At 65.8% G+C, this 22398-nt stretch overlaps 2 protein-coding genes across 3 annotated transcripts; both read right to left on the reverse strand.

The window, feature by feature from the left end:
- Positions 1-94: 94 nt before the first annotated feature.
- Positions 95-11211, reverse strand: PTPRN (protein tyrosine phosphatase receptor type N). Of its 2 annotated transcripts, XM_086750960.1 has the most exons (23): positions 11080-11211; positions 9367-9417; positions 9072-9185; positions 8725-8830; positions 8414-8612; positions 7927-8251; positions 7602-7718; positions 7409-7488; positions 7032-7318; positions 6484-6570; positions 6293-6372; positions 6007-6071; positions 3655-3867; positions 3318-3527; positions 3080-3227; positions 2855-2928; positions 2490-2567; positions 2247-2366; positions 1980-2146; positions 891-944; positions 707-771; positions 531-604; positions 95-431 (listed from the first exon to the last, which is right to left on the reverse strand). In XM_086750960.1, exons 1-23 carry the CDS (start codon positions 11180-11182, stop codon positions 360-362), a joined length of 2889 nt encoding a protein of 962 aa, XP_086607086.1. In that variant the 5' UTR covers positions 11183-11211; the 3' UTR covers positions 95-359. The 2 variants fall into 2 exon arrangements, with proteins under 2 accessions (XP_086607086.1, XP_086607087.1); XM_086750961.1 differs by lacking the exon at positions 9072-9185.
- A 602-nt stretch (positions 11212-11813) lies between these two features.
- On the reverse strand, positions 11814-16938 carry DNPEP (aspartyl aminopeptidase). The gene is made up of 15 exons (XM_086750963.1): positions 16917-16938; positions 16727-16802; positions 16565-16653; positions 16371-16484; positions 15962-16087; positions 15688-15818; positions 15231-15315; positions 14653-14760; positions 14343-14420; positions 13935-14018; positions 13516-13676; positions 13322-13361; positions 12845-12946; positions 12324-12491; positions 11814-11929 (listed from the first exon to the last, which is right to left on the reverse strand). The coding sequence occupies exons 1-15, from the start codon at positions 16920-16922 to the stop codon at positions 11879-11881; spliced, it is 1419 nt and encodes a 472-aa protein (XP_086607089.1). The 5' UTR covers positions 16923-16938; the 3' UTR covers positions 11814-11878.
- Positions 16939-22398: the final 5460 nt, after the last annotated feature.

Raw genomic sequence — 22398 nt, forward strand, 5'->3', positions numbered from 1 at the left:
GCCTGCTCCTGGCCCCTCCTCTGGTCCCAAGGGGACTGATGCAGGACCACCAAGTTGGGGTGCAGGAGAGCAGCTGGGGAGACCCCTACAGCCACGTCCCGGCAGCATCACCTGGTCCCCTCTTCTGCAGGGGACACGAGACCGGTCCCCTCTGCGGTGGCAGCAGGTGCGAGGGGGCTCTGTGCCCTGCCCGCCGAGGGGCTGAGCCGTGGGTCCCTGGGGAGAGGGGCAGGGAGGCAGGAACAGAGCCAGTAGCACAGACAGCATTTTAGGGGGAGAGCAGCCCCATGGGCAGGGCGAGGAGAGTGCGCAAAGCCAGGGGTACATGGGGGGAGACGAGAGGGGAGGGCTCCTCGCCATCACTGTGGCAGGGCCTTCAGGATGGCATTCACTTCCTCAGCCACGGCTGTCAGCGCGAACTCAAACTGGTCCTGGGGGAGCAGAGGAGGGGACATGAAGGTCCCTGCCAGCCGAGCCCCAGGAGCTGTGGGTGCTCAGGGAGGGGAGGGAGCCCAGTTTGGGGGGGGTACCTTGGTCTGCACCATGCCAGGTCGCTGGTCTCGGATGTGCTCCAGTGTAGCAGCTATGTCTATCTCCTTCACCCCTGGGGCAGAGAGGGAGAAGGGCGGTAGGAAGGGGTCCAAGGGACCAGCACACAGCCCCACAGCCCCTAGCCAGGGCAGAAGCAGCTCTGCCCCACACCTACCTTTGGCCATCCGGTTCAGGACCATGTCGACGAGGATGTACGTCCCAGTCCTGCCGGCACCATCACTGCAAGACACAGACTCTTGGACCAGGGGGACAGGCTCCAGGGACCAGTCCTGGCCAGCAGGTCCCAGTCTTGCAGCTCCCCACCCAGCCCATACCCCCACCTGCATCCCTGGCAGTACCTGCAGTGCACGATAATAGGGCAGGAGCGACCCCGGTAGCACTTGTTCACCTTCCTGCAAGGAGAAGAGGGAGCATGTCAGCGCCCTGCCACGCTGGGGACAAGGCTGTGATGGGTGCCCCTTGCTGCGCTGAGCCACGGGGGCAGTGGGCACTCCACCTAAGGGTCCCGCACACAGCTCCTCTTGCCTCCCCAGCGGTGCCAGGCGTGGGACAGGGACCACGGGTGGAAAAGCGCTGGGGCAGGGAGAGGAGCCCGGCTCCTCAGGTGCCCAGCCTGGGAAGGGGAGCAGCAGCAGGACCCCCGGAGGGAGCAGCTGTGGTCCAGTGGGGCAGGAAGCCCAGGGCCAGGCGCCAGCGGGGCTCCCGGCATGCTCCATGCAGCAGGCACGGCTGCCAACGATCACTTTTGTGACTATGCAACTGGAGCCAGATTACTAGCTGCAAATCACAAAAATGACGCCGGCAGCTGCGAGAGAGAGAGACAGAGACAGACAGAGAGACAGAGATAGCGTGAGCAGGGCAGAGAGGAGGGCGACGTGCTCAGGGACCTCTTGCTGCCCTAACCAGGGTCCCTGGTCTCACAAGACCTGGGGACAGAGACCAGCCAGCCCCTGGCAGGAGCCCATCACCACCTGGAGATGCAAAGAGCCCGGCAGGTGCTGCCTGCAAACCTCCTGGGCACAGTCCCAGCCCTCAGCCCTCTCCCTGGGCTAGCTGGGGACCCGCCGCTGGCTGTAGGACATGGGGAGCAATGGGCCACAGCTGTCCACGGCTCTGGGGTTTTCTTGCACCCGTGACCGTCCCCCATCCCAGCTCCTGGGAGAAGCACCTTCCCACTCTCCCCATGGAGGCTGAAGAGTCTTGGCAACCTCAGCTGGAGGTTTCATGCCCACCCAGGTCTGCCAAGTCTCATCCCAAGCCGGCCAGAGCCTGGTGGTTCTGCTTCTCCCCATGCACAGCAGCCCCACATCCCCCCCAAGCCGGTCCATGCCACAACCCTGACCCTCAGCACACTGGCTGGTCCCCTGCGGTCGGGGCCACTGCCGGCTCCCCAGTGGGGGCTGGCACGGCACCGGGTGGGCACCCACCTGCGGAAGTCGAGGAGGGGCCGGGTGGTGGCTGGGATGCCTTCGGCCGGCCAGCTGAGGAAGTGGAACTGAGTCAGGGTGCGGGTCTCCTGTGACTGTACGTTTTTCAGGTAGAAGCTGCGCACCAGGAAATCCTCGCACCAGATGTGCTCCGACACCAGGTTCACCTGCCCGAGAGAGGCAGCCAGCAGGCATCAGCGCTGGGCAGGGGGGCTGTGCTCAGGGGCTGGAGGATGCTCCTTGCCCCGGGCTACCGGCCACACTTGCCTCATAGATGTGGTAGAGAGAAGAGCCTTCGTCCGGCCAGTAGCGGTCACACTGCTTGACGCTGTCCTCGGCCAGTGGGCTCAGCATGACAATGACAGTGCAGCCGTGCTCCCACACCATCTGCGGGCAAGGCAGGGTGAGTGTCACCGCCAGGTGACAGCCCAGGCAGGGGGGTGACCGAGCTGCAGTGATCCAGCTGGTGGGCAGCACCCAGAGGGACCCTGACAGCCAGGTGACGCTCACCTGCCAGAAGTCAGCGATGGTGTGGGACAGCGGCCCCTGCGTGGCGATGTATGCTGGCATCCGCGGATCGTGCTCGATCTGGAGCAGGAAAGGGGGTGTCAGACTGTGCACTGGCCAGCCAGGAGCTGGGGACACTGGGAGGAGCTGGGGGATATTCCAGGGGTGACAAGAGGGAGCTTTGGGTGCCGCAGCCAGGAGGGAAATGGATTTTAACCACATCTGAGCAACAGGGCAGGCACATTGCTCACATCCACAGCCCACATGATGTGAGCTCAGTCTGGCTCTGTCCCAGAGCAGGAGCCTTGCCCGGGCTGAACACGTCACAGAGCGCGGTGGCAGGGCAGAAGCCCACGGTGATCACTCACGATTGGGCTGGCGTTGATGAAGTCACTGCGGGATGGGTTGCTCTCGGCTTTCAGCTTGATACGTACATGGTCATCTGTGGAAAAAGAGGCCAGAGAAGGTGATGAGCACCCAAGGGAGCTGGGGACAAAGCCATGCCTTGGCCCCAAGCATCCCCGTGCCCCGCACCACCCTCCTGCCACCGCCCCGGGAGCTGGTCCCCAGGACAGGGCAGCTGGGATGCTCACAGGGCACATAGTCGGGGTTGCGGTTCTTCTTGAGGTTGGCTTCACTCTGGGCAACAGAGCAGACACTGGGCTCGGCCTGGTACGTGCAGAGAGCCTGCCACTCCTTGGCCAGCCGGTCCCGGTTGCGGAGGTGATCCTCCATGTAGGCCTGGGGCAGACGGGTGGGGGTCAGCCCGGCAGCCAAGGGCATACATGGGAGACTGGGGAGGGGGGCTGCCACTCCCCCAGGCCAGCTCACCAGGATCATGTGTCCAGTGGAGATGTCCATGTTGGACTGGACGGGCTCCTCGCACCAGGAGGGAGTGCTGCTGTGGGAGCTGGGGCTGGGCTGCGGGGCGTCACTGAACTGGGACGAGACGCTGCTGACCCGTGAGGTCTCTGCTGGCGCTGCCGGTGTCTCGGTGCGACCAAAGAGCGACTTGGCAGCCATGTGCTGGCGGCACAGCTCCTGGGGGACCCCAGCAAGAGTCCTGTCCCTCCACTGCAGCGCTGCTGGGGGTGGCCCCGTGCACCCTGAATGGTGCCGATGCGGCGGTGCCACATCCTGCGGGGTCCCGCATCCCGCGAAGTCCTACCTGGTACTCGAAGGTGGTGTCGGCAGCACCTTCGGGCCCCAGGGCAGCCAGGCGCTCCTTCTCCCGCTGCTTGGCGTGGCGCCTGAGGCAGAAGGCTGCAGCGGCTGCGATGGCGATGCCAGCCACACAGGCCAGCGCGATGAAGGTCAGCAGCACTGAGTGGAAGCTGTCCCTGAAGTGGGTTGGGCGCAAGTAGGCAGCGGCCTCGTTTCGCTGGGGGCAGAGCCAAGCAAGGGTTAGCAGGGGGCATCTGCATGGGGCTGGGGTGGGGCAGAGACCCTAATTGCACCACATTTGGGGTTGGTGGTGGCACTCGGTGCTATGCTGATTCTTCCAGCACACTCAGCCGGGGCAGAACTGGTGCCACTGGGGTGCTGGGTGTCACTGGGGTGTGGCTCGGTGCACCCACCTGCGTGTCGCATGGGGCACTGCTCACACTGGTGTCCCTGGGGCACAGGAGGGTGCAGAGCCTGGCCAAGCCCTGGCAGGAGGGCCCTGCTGCTCCCCTGTTCCCAGCACCCAGGGCTGCTCCCCGGGGCAGCAATTGCTGCTCCCAGAAGACTTCCCCACATTGGGCTTGGCTCTCCCCTGCGGCTATTGCCCCACGGCAGGACACATGGGGATATGCCAGCACTGCCACAGGGCCGTTTCCACCCTAGTTGTGCTGGCTGGGGGTCAGGTCCTCCCCATCCCTGTCCTCAGCTGGGCCACAGAGCCTCCAGGGCTCCTTTCCCGCAGCTGGGAGGGCCAGCAAATCCGTGCTAATCCCATGTTGGGACAGGAAGGTGCTAAGTCTTGCTGAATGAGAGCCCCAAAAGGCTGAGCCCCCCAGAGCTGCTGGTGATCAGGACACTGCACCCCGCCAGCCGGGTCCCGGGACAGCACAGGGATGCTGGGGCATCACGACCACCAAATACCCTGGGCCCAATGAGGTGCCAGAGCCCAGTATTACCTCACTGCCACAGCCTCCCATTGGCTACGAGCCTGATGAGGTTACCGAGGGAACACTGCGCCATCATCACTTAAGTCATCATCACCATCCTGGGGATATCCCTGCCCCAGGGGTCCCCACTGTCACCTGCCCCCCATCCTCACCAGCCCTGCAGCGGGAGTACCCACCAGGGCCAGCACCTCCCAGCTCCCCAGGGCACCCAAGTAGGAGTAGCCCTGCAGCTCCTGGAGGTGTCAGAATGTCTGGAGACGTTGGCAGGGTTGGGGGGACAGAAGGGACCTTCCTCCCAAGGCCTGACTGGGCCCTGCTGTCCCCCTGTCTCTCTACATCCCTCCTTCCCCAAATCTTGCACCAGTCCCCACCAGGTTCGGAGCCCGTGGTGGAGGGATGAAGGAAAAGCACAAGCTGGTCTGGACTGAGGAGGTCCATACAGAAGAGGGCTCGCAAAGCTGCCTCAGCCTCCTCTGAGCACCAGCTCCATCATCTCTGCCGTCTTTCCCAGGTCCTGCCACTTGCCACATCAAAAGGCATTGCCATAGCGACACTCCACATGTCGCTAATGGAGATAGGCTGCCTTGGTGGCCAGGCCACCCCTTCTCCATAGCCTCCTCCTCCAAGGTCCCCCTTTCCTTCCTCCCTACCCTCACTATGGCCACAGGGCAGGAGGGTGGGAAACAGGGACCTCGAGTTGGGGATGTGCTGCACCATACCCCCTCCCCAGGCTGCAAACACAGCAGCCAGGCTCAGCCCCCCATCTCCAGCCCCTGCTTCCCCCAAGGAGACAGTTCCTGAGGGTCCCCAGAGGAGCACGGGGAGGGGGTGTCCCTCTCTGAGCAGATGGCTCCTGCTCCATCCCTACCTCCAGCTGCTTTGCCATTCTCTGGGGGCACGATGGCATTTTGCCTGCCTAGCTGCGGTCTCTGGGGTGCTCTGGGAACAGCTAAGGTGGGATGCACAGGCTGGAGGGAGGCGAGGGTGAGGATAAGCCCTTTGGGGTGCAGCCTGCAGTCTTGGCTGGAGGGGGGGAAAGCCTGCAGGAGACCCTCTCAAACTGCCTTCAAACCCTACAGAGCTTTTGTTTCCGAAAGAGCCAAATGCCCTGGGAGCACAGGCAGCTGGGCAGCATCATGCTGCCAGGTGGAAGGGGGTCACTGGAGCGGTCCCACTCCGGCCCATCCCAGATAACCCGAGTCTGCCTCCAACACAGCCACACAAACGCTGCCCAGAGACCTCTGCTCCTCAGCTGTCCCACAGACCCGTGGGGATGGCTCGCTCACAAAGACCCCTGCACCCCAAGGCTGGGGCACAGCACATTTCCTGGCTCGTACCCAGCAGCAGCACCCCCACAGCTCTGTCCCCAGCTACCCCAGCCCCAAGGGATGGGCATGCCTTGCTCCTACCTCTCCCACTCCTGTTTGCACAATCTTCAGGCCCAGCTCTGTCTCCAGCTCTGCCTTTGCTTTCTCTGTGGATGGAGAGGAGGTGGTCAGAAGAGTGCTTCCCCTCCACCCAAGAGACACCCCCGCCCCAAGACAGAGCCAAGGGATGTGCCCTACAGCTGTGCTCCCCAGTTCAGCCAAGGGCACTGGGATGTATGGTGGGAGCCCCCTCTTCACTGGGAAGGAGCATCCCATGAATTGTGGGGGAAGAAATGAGCAGGACCAGGGGGACCCCTGCCCAACTCACCAGCCTGGCTGGCCACGTCCGCCAGCGAGAGGTTCTGGGGGTTCTGCCGGACACGGAAGGTGAGTGCGGGACCCACGACACTGCCGGGGAGGGGGGCACACAGCATGAGACTGGGGAGCATAGACCTCCTCCCCATCCCCATCACAGCCCAGTGGCGGGGACAGCAGCACCCCACGGCCCAGCACCCTCACCTGATGTTGATGAAGCTGGCTGTGGAGAGGCGGAGGTGCTTGGCGAGGAGCTCCAGCAGCCGCACACCAACGGCCAGCCCCAGGGGCCTGTGGGGACAGCAGCAGGGTGAGGAGCAGGTGGCGGAGGCCAGGGGCAAGCCCACACTTCCCTGCGGGTGGGGAAGGGGAACGGGCAGGCTCAGGGGGTCTCACGCGCGGAGTGAGGGCTGTGCTAGCTGCAGGGTGTCAGGGTGGGCAGGAGGTAAGAACACGGGGATGCGCGGTGATGGGAGTGAGCTGACCCCCCTGGCAGATGAGGGGGCACACACGCTTGGCCGAGCCCATCCCAGCCCCCTGTCCTGCAGCAGCGAGCACTACCCTTGGTGTGGCCTGAGAGAGGAAGGCTTTGGGGTGCAACAAGGGCTGAGGGAGGAGAGGGAATGGGGGAGCTGACTCCACTGGACACCCAAACAGGCTTGGCCAAGTAGGCAGAGCTGTAACAACCAGCCGTAGGGGGGATACAGCTGCTCCACACACACACCCCCCCTCGCCTGACACCCAGCTCTCACTTTTGGTCGGTGATGATGTAGCCATACTCGTCTGGTGGCCACGTGCCCCGCTGCGCCTCTCTGTCCTCTGCCTCCTTGTAGCTCTTCTTCTCCACAGAGATCTGCTTCCCAGGGCTAAGCGCGTCCCCCTCGTGCCCCCTCTGCGGCTCAGCCCGGGGGGCTGGTGAGGATGCTGCCCTGCCCCTTGGCTCATCCCCTGGGGAGCTGCTGGCTGAGATTTTGGGGGGTGGCACTGTAGAGGAAGGGGGCACTGGCTCCTCTCCATGCTGCATGTCCCCCTCTGTCACCTGGAGGGAGGAAAAGGGAGGAGCTGGGACCCCTGAGGAGAGCCCCAGGGGGCTGCCTCTCACTCCCCACACACACACACACCCCCCCACCTGCGGCGTGACACCTCCTCCAGCACCACCCTGCTGCAAAACCACCCGTTTGGCTGTGGGTGCTTCGGGGGCAGCAACACCTGGGAAGGAGAGAGGGAGACGTCCTGTGGCACCCGTCCTGAGAGGCAACACCCCCTACCCCAAAACAGGGTGTGCTGGCACCCACTGCCACCAGCCCCTGCCTCCCGCTCACCAGAGCTCTGGAGCAGCTGGAGGAGGGTGGAGAGGCTGCTCAGCTGCTGGGGGGTCAGCTCCGGCAGCCCCAGGCCATAGCTGGCTAGGAGGGAGGCCAGTCGCTTCAGGGCAGAGTCTGCAAGAGAAAGCAGCACCAGGTCGGCTGCCCTGCATCCACGCGGGGACCACGGGCCAGGGACACAGCAGCCAGGGCAGGTGGGGTTGAGGGGATATGCTGGCTGCGGGCATGGAGGCAAAGAGGAGGGAGAGCCTGAACCACGAGGAACGTGGCTGCGGGGACGGGACAGGGATGAGGGCTGGTGCCTGGCTGGAGGACACGGTACCCGTCTGTGCAGGGGGTGGCTGGGCGGCCAGGGGCACTGGCTGCTCCCTCTCTTCCCTTTCCCTGTAGTCACCAGGCAGCCGTAAGCCGTGCTGGAGCCTGGTGCCGGTGGGGTCTGGGCGGCCAGCTTTCTCTCTGGGCAGGGAGAGCATGCCCAAGTCCTGGAAGAGATGTCCCCCGTCTGCTCCTGGCTGTCCACCATAGGAGGGCAGAGGGCCAGCCCCAAAAAGGGCCTGGGCAGGGACCCGGCCCAGCAGTGAGGAGGTCTCAGGGCTCTGCCTGGCTGAGCCGCTGGGGAGCTGGTGGGTGCCATCCTGGTAGCCGAACTGCAACCAAAACACAGAATCACCGTGGTCAAACCCCACGGGGCCCCTGCCACCCCACAGCAGGGCACCCCAGCACCGGCAGAAGGGTGCTGGGAGCGCAGCAGCCCCCTGCCCACCTCCACCTTTCTCCTCAGGAGAAGGGAGCTCGCCCCCATTGCTTACCTTGTGGTAGGAGTAGGGGTTGAGCAGAGCTTCCTCGTAGCCCAGCTGGGGTGGGGAGGGCAGCAGGAGATGCTCCAGGTACCGCTGTACCAGGGGAGAGGGCAGCAGCGGCGGGGGCTGCCCTAGATGCTGAGCCGCTGGCAGGCCGGGGTCCCCGGGGAGCGAGGCTCGCCGAAGGGAGCTGCGGGGGGGCAGGAACCTCGGAGGCAAACAGTGCGGGGGTGACTCACCTGGGTACAGAGGAGGTCCCCCCTCCAAAGCCCCCCATTTGTGGGCCAAAGTCCCCACTGCCCTGCCGGGCTCTGCCCTACCTGTCCCTAGCCGCTGGCTCCAGCGAGGGCGGCGGGCGAAGGCGAGGGATGCGCTCCATCTCCTGCGAGATCACATACTGGGTGATACCGTCCTGCCAGGAGAGCCCTGCCACAGGAGGGGACTGTGAGAGATGGACGAGGCCTGGGGACCGCGAGGCAAGTGCAAGGGAGGCCACTCTGGTGTCCTGACCCTGAGTCCTGTGCCGCGGGTTTGGCCCCGCTCCTCCCAGAATCAGCTGGACCGCTCCTCAGCCCAACCCTGGCCACTGCGCCAGCAGGAACCCAGAGAGCCAGTGCTGCCTGACATCCCCTCCTCACAGTGACTCCCCCCACGCTTCCCCCTTCACCTTGTGCCATGAGATGCCGCAAGACATCCTGCAGGCGCTGGAGCACGGGAGAAGTGACTTGGAAGTAGGGTCTGTCCTGCATGGAGCCCACCCGGCACTGCCCAAACAGCCCATCTGCAAGAGAGGGGAGGCGGCAGGGCCGGATGGATGAACAGCCAGGGGGGTGAGGGCCTCCGGGGACAGCCCCACCTTTCTCCTGCCATGTCCCGCTCCGTGTTGTGCCCCGAGTTCCCCTGGAAGTCCTGCACCCCCTCGGGAAGAGAGAAGGGATCCCTGCAGCCCCACAGCCACTTACCCTGCACGCACACCTCCTGGGGGGAGCACAGCCTCCGGTCAAACAGGCAGCCTGGGACGGACAGACAGACAGAGAGGCCGGTCAGCACGGCCTCCAAGGGGGGCTTGCACTCATCACCAGCTGGACCCCCGTTCTCCAGAAAAGTGCCACAGGGCTGCAACGTGGTGATGGTGGTGGGGTGGGCACAGCCTGGTAGCCCAGGGCAGGGCCTTGGTGCCAGCCTTCCACCCCCCTCAAAGCCAAGATGGGGGCTGCATGCAGACCCTGCCCCTGGCTCTAGGGAGCAGGGGGAGGCCTGGAGTTATTTTGGGGTGCTGGAGGATAGGAAGGGAAGGCTGAGAAGGCAAAGAACTGCAAGACCACATCTGTTGCCCTCCCACACGTGGCCCTATGAGGCAGGGACACAGCCCTGCGCCCAGGGACACGGGGGACCCACTCTCCCTGCGAGGGGGACCCTAAAGCACACATGCAGTGGAGGCAGAGGGGGTGTGGGGAGGTGGGTGTATCTCCATCCTTTTCGGAGGGCAGCACTCGGGTAGGGGGCGGCTTCCCCCTTTCTCTCCCCCTCCTCTTCTCGGTCCAAGACCGTCAGCAGCGAGACGGCAGCAGGCGATGACTCAGCCCCGGATGGCGAGGAAGGAACGAGAAAACAACCGGGGGGAGGGGAGGGAGGGGCCCGCCGAGCCCGCCGCGAGGGAAGGGGGCAAGTGGGGATGGGGGTCCCGGGCACCCACGGGCCCGCTTCCCCCCCCCCTCCGGGGTTGGGGCCAAGGCAGGTGCGGACACAGGACCCCGCCGCCGAGGGGCGACCCCCGGGGTGCGGCGAGGGGGCCGGGGCGGCGGGGGCCGGGCGGGCGCTGTCCGCGGTGTTGAAGCGGCGCAGCCGCCTCCCGCCAGGACGCCCCGCTCCACCGGGAAGGGCGGCGGCACCGGCCCCGGGAGGCTCCTCCGAGCAGGACGGGGCTCGGCCGGAGCCGCTCTCTGGCACCATCCCGCCTGCTCCTGGAGACGGTGGAGTCCCCGCGGTGCGGCCGGGCCCGCCGGTGGGCGAGAGACACAGCAGCCCCGGGCTCCCCGTAGTGAGTCAGCGGCCGCCGGGGCCGTGCCGTGCGTGGGAGGGGGGGCTACAGCCCTGCTACCGGTAGCGGCACCCGGGTCCCCGAGAGCCCCGGCCAAGGGCCGCACGGGCCCAGCTGTAGGAGAGCAGGTGCACCGGCCCGCCCTCGCGTCTCGGGGCCGGGCCGCGCTCACCGGCGGAGGGCGGCTAAAGGGCGCCGGGGTCCCGGAGGGAGCCGCTGCTCAGGGACGCTGCCCCGCGCTCCCCATCCCTGCGGCAGCCTCGGCCACCGGCTTTGCCCCGGGCAGGGCCTCCGGGCGAGCATCGCCCTGCGCCCGTCCAACTCAACCGGCCCCCGGCGGCGGCAGAAACCCTCCAGCCGGCGGGGTGCCCCGGGGCCAGCCCCATCGCCGGCCCAGCAGCCCCAGGAGAGAGGCGCCCCCGGTGCCGGCGGCGCACCCGCAGTGCCGGTACTAGGCTGCCCTCTCTCGCTCCTCGCTGGGGGCCGAGCCTGCCGCTGCGGGCCGTGACAGCATCCAGTGCTGCCGTGACAGCACCGGCTGCGGAGCCCCCTGCCCCGCCGCTCCCGTGGAAGCGCACCCTCCCCCCGCCCCGCGCTGCCCGGGCCGCCGCTCTGCCCGGGTCCCCGGTCTCACCGTGCGCGGCGGTGGCGGTAGCGGAGGCGCCGCCGTCCCGCAGCAGCCCGCGGCCGGCCAGGAGGAGGAGGCAGAGGAGCGCCCGGAGGAGCCGCCGCCCCATGCTCCGCTCACGGCCGCACCATGGCGCACCCGCCGGCCGCGCCCCCGCCGCCGCCGCCGCCAACCCGCGCCCCGCCGCGCGCCCCGCCCACCGCCGCCTCCCCGCCAATAGCGATCGGCCCGCTGCCGCCCAGCCGCGCCCCCTCCCCGCGCCGCAGCCAATCAGAAGCCCGGAATTCCTTCCCCTCCACGTCGGAGTCACGCCCCCCTGCTCTCGAGCGAGGCCAATTACGTCACGCCCCGCGAGGGCGGGGGAGACGACCGAGCGCCGCGCCAATCGCAGCCTCCCTAGAGGCGAGCCACGCCCCCCCGGGGGGTGTGCCACCGCGCCGGCAGCGCCCCCGCCAATCACCGCCTGTCCCGTCCCAGCTCTGCGGCCCCACTGGCTTCCGCGCGGGCCACGCCCCTGAGACGTACCCAATGAGCGGCGAGCGCCGGACCACACCCTCGCACCCCTTGACGGGCAGGAGAGGAGCGGGCAAGGTCCCGGCGGCGGCTCTGGGGCTGGCAGGGGCCCTGGCCGGGCTCACGGGAGAAGGTCCCGCTGCCGGCCCCAGGGGGGCCATGGGAGACCCCAGGGGGACCCGGCTCTGTCCCCCCCGCCCCAGCCGCGCTCACGGACCACTCGCTGGTGAGACACAAGAGATGCTTTAATGGCCCCGGCGCCGAACCCGCAGCCGCTCCCTCCCCGCCGCGCTCAGTCGACCACCAGGCTGCTGCTGACCGCCGGCAGGAGCTCGAAGAAGCCCTGGAAGGAGAGGGGCCGTCAGGGTGGGCCAGGCGGGTCGGTGCGGGGCGAGGGTGGGGGGGGGGCAGGCAGCAGCTCCCGGTCAGGTTACGTGCTCGGGACGTCATAGCAGGCAGCTACTTGCAGAGAGCAGGCCTGCGTTGCCATAGCAACCCATCACTGACTCAAGGCTAGCACCGGTTGCCATAGGAACCATTTGGGGATGGCAGTCGCTAGGGAAGGCTGGGATGCGAGGGGGCACCTATGGTATTTGCGCTGCTCCAGAGGGGTGGGGAGCCCGGAGGGATGGCCGGGCTCGGCCCCAAGGCGGGGGCTGGATGGGGACGCGGGGATGCGGGAGATGCGGAGCAGCAGGGAGGGGGTTTCGGTGCAGGACAGGGGGCACGGGCCTCACCTTGAAGAGGGCGATGCTCTGGAGCACCCCCGAGGTGCAGCACATCTCCCGGATGGAGTGCATGGCCAGCTGCGGGCAGCCGATGTCCAGCACGCGCAGCCCCAGGCGGGAGGCCAGAATGGGGCCGATGGTGGTGCCGCAGGGTGTGTCATTGCGCACCATGAACTCCTACACGGGGACACGGCCTCAGCAGCTACCCACGCTGCCCCACGGCCGCCCGCATGGGCCCACAGGCCTGAAGAGGGGGCACCTGGGACAGAGAAGGAGCACTATCCCCAAGGCAGGATGCAAAATCCCCCAGAAATGGGACATGCTTGGGCCCTCCCCTCCCATTCCCGAGCCTGCTCCCCGCGGCAGTCCTGGAGCCAGAGCCCCAGAGCAGCAAGAAGCGCAGATCCCAGCTGGGACGACATGGTAACTGACGGGTGGGGTTTGGCACAGGCCCCCTTCTCCTGAACCCAGCAGCAGGGTCGCAGCCCACGCTGGTAACGTTGACGGAGGGCTGGCCCAGCTCCGCTCACCTGCAAAGGGACGCCCACACGGGCGGCGATGTCCCGGATGACTGCCTCGGTGACAGCCGTGGAGGCGTAGCGCTGGTTGCTGTTCACTTTGATGACGGGGCCCTGCACAAGGGAAGGCACTGCAGGCCCGCGATTGGCACCGGGGACAGTCGGTGGCTCTGGAAACACTCGTACCCAGGCAATGCCGTCCCACCCCAACCCTCGCCCCGGGTGATCTGTGGCGATGGTGACAGCCCTGCCACAGGGACAACCCAGCTCAGAGCAGGGAAGGGCTCCAGGGCCAAGGCTGTGTGGTCCCAAGTCATTAACACCAGATGTGCGGCACGGCCAAATCTTGCTGCGGGACAAACGTCTCCCATTTGAGTGTCGTTAAATTGCACCCCAGGACTGTGCTCCAGGGAGCAGGTGGGGGATTCCCAGCGCTGGAGGACAGACTGACAGCATTCATCCCAGTCCAAAGCAGAGGGCTGCCCTCACCTTGTGGAAGGCTGGACGATGATTCTCCTCATGCTTGTCCCTGCAAAAGAGAAGCAGAAGTTTCATGCTACAGCCCACCCTCCCTGCCACAACAAGGATGGTCCTGTCTGTAGTCCTTGGGGAATGACAAGGACACGTTCCCCCAGCTGGCAGGACAGGCCCCCCCGGCCTGCGGCGCTGCTCAGACTACTCACACGTAGTTAGGGTGCACAGCATGGGCCATATCAGCGCTGATCATGTAGGACTTGGCCACGGCCTCCTCGAAGGCTGTCAGGTTTTGCGGTGATGCCGAGATCCGGCGCAGCACCAGCTCGGTCAGCAAGGACTCCGCGCCCTGCGCGCTCTCCGACCCTACCTGCCAAGGACCACCATCAGCATGACACACATGTTGCAAACCCCCTGCCAGGGGGCTCCCCAAAGCCAGCAGAGCCGCTTCCAGCCACACCGGTGCTTCCCATCCCCTGCCTGGGCCATGCTCCACGGTGGGGTGAGCAAACTCCTCCTTGCCCTGCCAGGGCGTGGGATCTATCTCCTGCTAGGCACGGCTGGAGGAGAGTGAAGAACATGGAGTCCCTCCCTGTGCCAGCACCCCATGGCGCTGTCCCTCACTCACCTCCTCGTTGTCGTAGAGCGCGATGAGACGCACGTTGGGCTCCTGGGAGAGGGAGGAGGGCTCCGCGCACGAGTCAATCAAGGCCTGCAGGGTTAGAGCAGAAAGGATACCAGCCTGAGTGCCGCGCTACCCCAGAAAGCTCAGAACCGAGCTGGCAAGAATTTCCCCAGGAGAACCCAAAGCCCCTAGGAAGGGAGCTGTGTGTACACACATTACCCAGCAAGAGCAGGAGTTGCCCCTGGGAGCTGCTGGGAACCCCACATACCCAGCAAAAAGGGGCAGCCCCCATCCAACCCCAGATCCTCCCACAAGCCAGATCCATCCCACAGGAAACACGGTATTGCTAAGCGGAGACAGGGTTCACGGGGCCCGGCTGTGATTCCAGGCTCCTTTTCCTCTCCCGCTCACCTGCAGGGCACAGTAGCAGCTGTGCAGGTTGTCCAGGCGCGGGGAGAAGATGAACTCGTCGAAGGCACCACCCAGCGTCTGCAGGCAGAGAGCCAGGAGGAGCAGGACACAGGCTTCGGGTCACCAAACAGTACCTGCCGCCGGGTCCCCCTTCCAGTCCCCTCACCTCTGCCCCTCAGGAGCTGCCTCCTCTCAGCTCAGCTCCCGGCCCCGGCACGCCCCAGGCAGAGAAAGTGTTCCGGGTAAAACCTGCGTAGTACCAGCCCCGCAGGCTGTGTGCAGGCAGAGGGAGGCTCCTGCCCTTACTCACCGCTGGCTGCGTATCCGCCAGGCATAGTTCCAGCTCCACAATCTGCTCCGGTTTCACCCCCAGCTGGGGGCAGAGCAGGGAAAGCAGGACAGGGCTGTGCCGCTCCGCCTGGGAAAAAAGCAGAGCTGGGGGCAGGGCAGGCAGCGGAAACTCCCTGTTCCCCCCGGCAGAGCTGTCCCACACCCCGCTCACGTTGGTGCAGTCCTCCCTCCTACTAACACGTCCTGTGTTCAAGCCCCCACCTCACGCAGGACAGCAGGGCTATTTGCAGGGTGCAGCGAGGGGCTCTCTGCCCCTGTGCGATCCTCCCCTCTCTGCCCCACCTCCCCACGGAGACTGTGACAGCTTTACAGGGGCTACACCCCCTTCTGTACAATGGCTGCAGATCAGGGTGGGGACAGGGAGATGGCTGAGCAGATGTGTCACATACACAGCTCTGGAGCAGTAGAAGGCTACCAGCAATCCATGGGGAGAAGGGGAAAGGGAACCCGCTAGCAGGTCCCCGAAGATGGGAAATTAAAGGTGACAAGTGTGAGGTCCTAGCAACAGCCCCTGCTAGTGCTTGGCACCCAGCTCACCTGGGCTGTAGCATCACAAGGTGTGGTCTTCATGAACACCTCCTTTTCTAGCTCCTCCTGCACAGCAGTGGCCAGAATAGGAACCCTGTGGGGAGACGGTGCTGTTAGCTCCCAGGGCTGGGTCATCTCTCCTGCCTGGCTCACACACAACCAACCGTTCTTGGGGTGCCTGCCTTGCTCCTACAGGGAACGATTGCCAGGCTGAATGGAGCAAGGACACACAGCATCCTAAGAACAGGTCTGCTGCACCACCTCAAGACACCCCAGTGTCCTTTCCCAAGTCCCAAGCTTGGAAATATCACCTGGGAGGTCTCTATGCGGCTAAGAAAAGCTATTGCAGACCTCCCCACTGAGATGAGTGGCTGCCAAAGGGAGAGAGCTGAGGCTGGGCACTGCTCCAGCTGTGTCCCAGCCCTCCCAAGGGCTGGCCAGGGGTCGAGGCTGAGCCAGGCCTTACAGGTGATGCTCAGTGTTGGGCCCGAAGTTCTCATTGACGCTGCGCTGCAGATGGATGGCCAGGTGGGGAATGCGGAGGACGGGCCGCTCCACATGTACCAGGCGCTGCTCCAGGCGCCCCGTGGCCGGGTCCTAAAACACAAGGAGGACTGCTGGGGCCAGGTCTGCGGGGCTGAGAGGCTGCAGTAGGTCCCACTCTGGGTGGGAGTCACGGACTCAGAGTGGGGGGTGGCCCGCTCACCTAGGCCACTGTGCCTGTCCCAAGCTAGGCTCACCTTTACGATCACCCTCCCAGCCACGGTTAGGTCACGGTCGAACCAGGTGTTCCAGATGCCTCCTCCGTAGGTCTCCACGCCGACCTGCACCATGCCCACTTGCCCCCGCTTAGAACGTCGCTTAACCTGGGCGAGAGCAGAGGCGTGACTGACGGCACCGCAAAGCCGCAGGGACTGGGTAACTGGCAGGGACCGGGGAAAGCATGCCCAGTGTCCCACTGCTGATCCCGTCTTTGCGGGACAGGGGACGCAGAGGTGATAACAGCAGGTGGAGCAGTGCAGGGGGTCAGCATGGCAGATTCGGGAGGCGTAGGGACCCAGCAGCGGTGCTGCGGGGCACAAGGGGAGTCAGGGTAGTTTTTGCTCATGGAGTGAAACTGGAGGGCACCAGAAACTGGGCCAGCCTTACCCGGAGGCAGGGGCTGTCGGTGTGGGCCCCCAGCAGGCTGAACCCATTTCCGGGCTGGAACCGGCCGCCGACGGCGAAGGCGATGAGGGTGGAATAGTTCCTGGTGACGAAGTACTGGGGGCGGAGGGGCAGCGGTCAGGGGAGCAGGGGGTGAGGGCAGCCCCCCCCCCCGCCCTGCCCCCGGTCGGGCCCACCTTCTGCGCCGGCCGCACCTCCCAGTGCTCCGTCTCCTTCAGCTCCCGGAAGCCGGCCTGCAGCAGCCGGTTGCGGCACTCGGCCACCACTGCGGGGGGGAAGAGCCGTCAGGGGGGCCGCACGGAGGGGAAGGGGAAGGGGGACACACACACACTCCTCACCGTGGTAGGGCGAGGGGCTCCGGTTCACGAACTTCACCAGCTCCTGCGCGGCCGCCTGCGCCGCCTGCTTCGAGCCCTGCGGGCACCGCCGTTACCGGGCAGTGCTGACACCAGCCCCACCCCGAGCCGGGACCCCCCCGGGACCCCCCCCCCCCGGGACACCCCGGGCCGCCCCGCGCCCGCCCGGTACCTGCATGGCCGCCGCCGCTCCGCCCCGCGCCGCGCGCCCCCTGCTGGCGCGGAGGAATGCGCCCAGGCCGCCCGGCAGCGCGCGCGCGCCCGCGCCCTGCACCCCTCAACTCTCCTCGTGCACCCCGCACCCTGCAATCCGCACCCCGCACCCTGCATGCCTCACCTTGCACCTCGCACACCGCAATCCACTCTCCGCACCTCTCACCCCGCACCCTGCACGCCACAATCCACACCCTGCACCCTGCATCTCTCATCCCTCACTGTGCACCCTGCACCCTGCAATTCACATCCCGCACCCTGCACCCCACAATCCACACTCATCACCCTGCACCCTACAATCCACACCCCACGCCCTGCATCCCACAGTTTGCACCCCGCAGCCTGAACCTCACGCCCTGCAAATCCACACCCTGCAACCTACACCATGCGCTTCGCACCCTGCACCCGTCACCTTGCACCCCACAATCCGCACCGCACACTCTGCCACCTCCAATCCACACCCTGCAACCTGCGAATCCACACCCTGGCAACCATGTACCTTGCGCCCCACACTGTGCACCTTGCACCCTACAAGCCAAACCATGCACCGCTGCACCATGTGATCCGCACCATGCACCCCGCACCCCGATCCAGGGCCAGACAAACCCGGTGCCTGCCAAAGCCAGGGCAGAGCTGGGGCTGGGTGGGTGGAAGCCGGGCACAGCCAGGAGGGGCTGGAGTGGGAGCCAAGGGGCAGGGACGGGGCTCCCCAGGGATGGTCACCCAGTGCTGCCTTGGGGTGCTCCGACTCCGGCACCGGGTGAGTAGGGGCCACCCCAAAACAGGGCTCAGCCCTATGCTGCCCAGGGGTGCAAGTGCACAGGGGAACACGCACGCTTCCCGAAGGCTGGGTGGCTTTGGGGTGAGTCACTGGTGTCAGCCAAGCTGCAGCCCCCCCATCATCGCTGCTCCCTGGCCTTGGCACTGCCCAGCCCTCACAGAAAACTAGGCACAAGCCCTTGGTGCTGTGTTGGGGACCAATGCCCCTGAGTGATAGCAGTGGACAGGGGTGCCAGCCCCAGTGAGGACACAGCCTGGGCACACGTAGGGGATGGGACAGATTAGGGTGGCTGGGTCCCCTGCACGGGCTGGGTGCGGCAGTGGGGTTTTGGGTTTCCATCAGCTCTCGTGCATCATTTCCCAGCAGTGTCCTGTGTTCCCGGCAATGGGTGAGTGGCCTCAGGAGGGAGATGGCAGCCTGTGAGCCATGCATGGGGCTCGGGTGTTCCGTGCCAGCCAGATTCCCAGCTCCTGAGTCACCAGCATGGGTACCCTGTTAGTTGGAGACGCCGTCCGTGTCTTGGGTACTGGAAACTGTTGATCCTATTGCCCCTGACCCTGGGACCTGCCATGCCAGGAACTCACAACAGTTCTGGATTTATGCTCCCAGCCCCCAGCACCTGCCTCCCCCCTGCAAAAAAGGGAACGAGCGCCCCCACCACCTGGCACCCCATGAGCAGACAGCTGGAGGGTCTCCATGTCAACCACAGTCACCACAGCAAAACACCGGGCCAGCTCCCTGCCGAGACAGGACCAGGCTGGGAGCAGGACCTCAGCACCCCAGCCTGGAGCTGTGCTACGCGTGGCCCCCACCCTGCACCCTCCTGCCGAAGGGACATGGGTGCCAGGGAGCCGTCCTCTCACTCCTCCTGCCAGCATCACCCGCTGCTGCTGCAGGCACCCAGCTCAGGGCCAGGTGCTGCTGGGTGGTCCCCAGGTTGTGCCCAGGGGACATCTGGGGATGTTTGCAGCGCAGGTCCCTGGAGCCTATGGACCCCCCAGCCGGTGGCTGCCCAGAGAGGGTGGGTACCCAGCGGATGTGGGTACCTGGGGCAGATGGGTCCCAGGGAGTGGCTGCAGGAGCAGGGAGGTGCCCAGATCTGGGGTGGCTGGAGCAGGGGGTGAGTGGCAGGGCCGGGTGTGGCCCTTGCCCAGCCTCGCAGGCGTGAGCAAAGGGCAGCGCCTTGGCATGCGGCAGCTATTCCTGGAGCAGCAGGGCTTCCAGAAAAAGCTCCCACTGGCTATTTCCGGGTGGGCTCTGACTCACTGCACAGCACCTGCCACGGCTGCCACCCACCCCATCACCATTGCTCCTGTCCCCATCCCTCACTGCCCCACGGTCTCCTCAGTGCAGGAGGAAGCCCCAGGCAGCCCCCAAAAACGGTGCCAGCTCCTCCTCGGGGTGCTTGCACCCTACTGCTGGGCTCATGCATGTGCCCAGGGGTGCACCGTGTCCCCTCCCACATCCCCTGGCAGCCCAGGGTGGGTGCTGTCAGGCTTTCCTCTGGGAAACGTCCCTGGGGAGGCAGGTGGCTCTGGGATGGGCAGCTGGAGCTAAGCCCTGCTGGAAGGGGTTAACAGAGAGACTGCCCGGGGCAGAGCCTGTAAACACAGACAGAGCTCCAAGGAAGTGCCACCGCCTTCTCCTGCTGCCTGCCAGGCTGCCTGGACCCCCTCCCTGCCCACCCTGCCAGGATAAGCGCAGGGATGGCACCCCTCGAGGCAGCTCCCCCCCATCCCGGCCCACGTGTCTGAGCATGGGAAAGTGAAATCACTGCCCGGGCATTGCTGGAGGCTGAGCGGATGGCCGCCGTGCCATACATGAGCCGCCAGTGATGCAGCGGGTAACCACTACCTCATCTCACTGGTATGGGTGATGCTATCGGGGCCTGCGGGAGGGCAGACAGACACCTCAGCATCCACCTGGACCACGAGGACAGCTGGGCACCCCTGCCACCCCCATAGCCAGAGGCAGGTGAACATCCTCGTGGACCAGGAGGGCGGGTGGATATCCCCAGCCTGCCCCTGGGCTGCAGGGATGGGTGAACGCCCCCAGCATCCCCACGGATCGCAGGGCTAGCCGTATATGAGTGACCGGGGCAGGCAAATGCTTTGAGCATCCGCATGGACACAGAGGCAGCTGGTCTTGTCTGGCATCTATGTGGCCCTGGGGGCAACAGGTCAACCCCAGCATCCTCGTGGACCACAGAGGCAACAGGTCACCCCAAAGACCTACATGGACTGAGGGGGGCAAGCAAATACCCCTCAACATCCATACACAGGTTATGAGGGACACCCCCCATCCATGCATGTTTGCGGGGCAGCCAGGCACCCCCAGCATCTCTGTACCACTCAGAGACAGGCCATGGTCCCCAGCATCCCCATCACCTGGTGACACAGCACTGGGGACCAGGGGCAGCCAGATGGGCTGTGCACCCACACTGCCGGCCCTGAGCCCTGGAGTGGGCGAAGGCATGGGGGCAGCTGTGGTGAGCAGTGGGTGGGGGGCTGCAGCCCGTAGAGCACTCACCAGCTCCCGGGACCCTGGCGGGATGGGCTGGGCCACAGTCCAGGCAGGGAAGGAGAACAATCTCCTATTTAGACAATAGCATGCGCCCTGGGTCCGTCAGCGCCGGGGAATGGACCACACGACCTTCCCTCTTAGGGTAAAGGCGCCTGGAAGGCTCATGGCTGTAAAAGGAGTGGGATGGAGAGAGACGGCCAGAGGCCAGGAGGGAGGGGGATGGACACCCTGGCTGCTTCATTCCCATCCCTCTGCTCACCCCTGAGCCAGGGCCAGGCATGAAGTGGGTGAGGGGGCCTCGGCGGCAGGGTACAGGGGCAAGGAAGGGCCGGCACCCTGTCCCTGCATCCTGCCCCGCTCCAAGCCCCGAGATTCCCGCAGCCCAGGGAGGCTGTGCTGGGCTCCCTGGGCGGCTTAAATCCTGGGGGAGCAGTGGGGAGGGAGGGCCGGGGAGGAGGGGCAGCAGCAGGATGCAGCTGGTTTTGCTCACAGGGATGTCACGACCGCAGGGAGTTGTTTGACATTCCAGCTCCTGACGCCTTCCCGGCAGCAGCCTCGTCCCAGAGCTTGGTGGGAGCTGGGCCAGCGCCGGAGTTCGAAGGCCACTTCCCAGGCTCCACCAGTCTGGGTCAGCCTGGCCTGGGCTGGAGCTGTGGGGAGGCTGAGCCGGGTGGGCAGGATGGGAGGCAGCATCCCTCCTGCTCTCTCCCCACTCTACACCCCTGCTCCCTGCTTTTTTCAGCTCCTGGGGATCCAGCTGGCACAGAGTCCTCGGGGCCACATCCCTGGGATGGGACTCTGGCAGGATCCCCAGTTCCTGCTCCCATCCCCTGCTTCCTGTGCTGCCAGCTCCTGTGTGCAGACGGGACTTTCCTAAGAGGCTGTGGAAAGTCCGAGGTGTCCATGGGGCCCCTGCCTGAACAAAGCCATCCCGGAAAGCTGTCACAGCAGCCAAGGAAAGGCCACTTCAAACAATTTGTCCTAGAGGGAGGTCAGGAGGATGCTCCTGCTTAACCCCTCTGAGCTGCTTCCCCTCCTAGCAGCAGCACCCAAAAGTGCGTTTCCCTTCCCTGGGGCAATTCAACACCGTGGGACTGGGACAAGGGCTCTCCAGGCCGGGGAGGGATTTGTGTGGCTGCAGCACCGAAGCAGGGTGCTGACCACTGCTGGACCCTGCATCCTTGGGGGGGGGGCTGTCCTCCCCACACCCCAGCCAGCAGGGCAATGGGATGGGGGTCATGGGAAAGGATGGTGGAACAGTACAGATGGCACAGTCCCGACCCAGACCCCTGGGGTCCCCCGTGCTGGTGTGGGCACCCCCATGCCCCTCTGCACCGCAGCTGAGGGCTGGCATGCTGTCACCCATGGGGCAGGCAGGGCACACGTGCAGGGCTCAGGGATACACTCGGAGCAGGGCCAGGAGGATGAAGGATGCTGTCTATTTTTCCATCTTCTCCCCCTCCACAAGCCCCCCTTCCTTCCATGCTCCCCCCTGCGCTGAGATGAAACAACTCCATCTGGAAATACCTTCCCTTTTAAAGGCAGGCTCCGCCAGGCAGCATGCACCCTCCGGGAAGCCACCACATTACGTTACACCGCGACTGGGCAGCCAAGAGGGGCTCCAGGGGTGGGGGCTGCAGCCTGCGTGTGCGGCATCGAGCCTCTGCCCACCTGCATGGCCACGGGGCCCAGACCTCTGCAGGTGGGGAGGGGGATGGCGGGGAGCAGGCAGGAGTGCCCCCCAGAGCCGGGGTGGTTGAGGATGCTCCCATCACCAAGCCCGAGCCTTTGCCGTGCCACAGACGAGCCCTGGCACTGTTCGGCATCTGCGTTGCAGCCGCGATGGGGGGCCGGGGGTGCGAGACCAGGCAGGGCTGAGCACTGCTCCTGCTGCTGAGTCACCCGGTGCCCAGTGGCACGGCGGTCCCCTCTGCCAGGGCCTCCCAGGGACAGAGGCACTGGGGCTGTGCCAGCTGATGTCAGCCAAAACCGCCCTACTTGGGCAGGGCTGGGGGTCACCAGGTGTGTCGCGGGGGGTCTAGGGAGGTGGGGGTGCTGCCCAGGACTACTCCGAGGGGTCCCCCTCCATCAGAATATCGTCTTTAGCTGACGCAGGTTTGTGCCTGGCCCCGGGGGT

Source organism: Chlamydotis macqueenii, chromosome 6 (assembly GCF_036417535.1).
Source record: "Chlamydotis macqueenii isolate bChlMac1 chromosome 6, bChlMac1.mat, whole genome shotgun sequence".
Lineage (NCBI taxonomy): Eukaryota > Metazoa > Chordata > Aves > Otidiformes > Otididae > Chlamydotis > Chlamydotis macqueenii.

Bases quoted from the DNA above. Each gene is read 5' to 3' on its own strand.
- DNPEP (XM_086750963.1), bottom strand. The intron at 16,485-16,564 runs GTGGGCCCGACC...CTCCGCCCCCAG, and splicing joins AGGTGCGGCCGGCGCAGAAG to TACTTCGTCACCAGGAACTA. The intron at 11,930-12,323 runs GTGAGGCCCGTG...CTCTCCTTCCAG, and splicing joins AGAGCATCGCCCTCTTCAAG to GGCTTCTTCGAGCTCCTGCC.
- PTPRN (XM_086750960.1), bottom strand. From the start codon at position 11,182: ATGGGGCGGCGGCTCCTCCGGGCGCTCCTCTGCCTCCTCCTCCTGGCC. The intron at 3,228-3,317 runs GTGAGCTGGCCT...CGTCTGCCCCAG, and splicing joins CCACTGGACACATGATCCTG to GCCTACATGGAGGATCACCT. The intron at 2,568-2,854 runs GTGAGTGATCAC...TTCCTGCTCCAG, and splicing joins TCATCAACGCCAGCCCAATC to ATCGAGCACGATCCGCGGAT.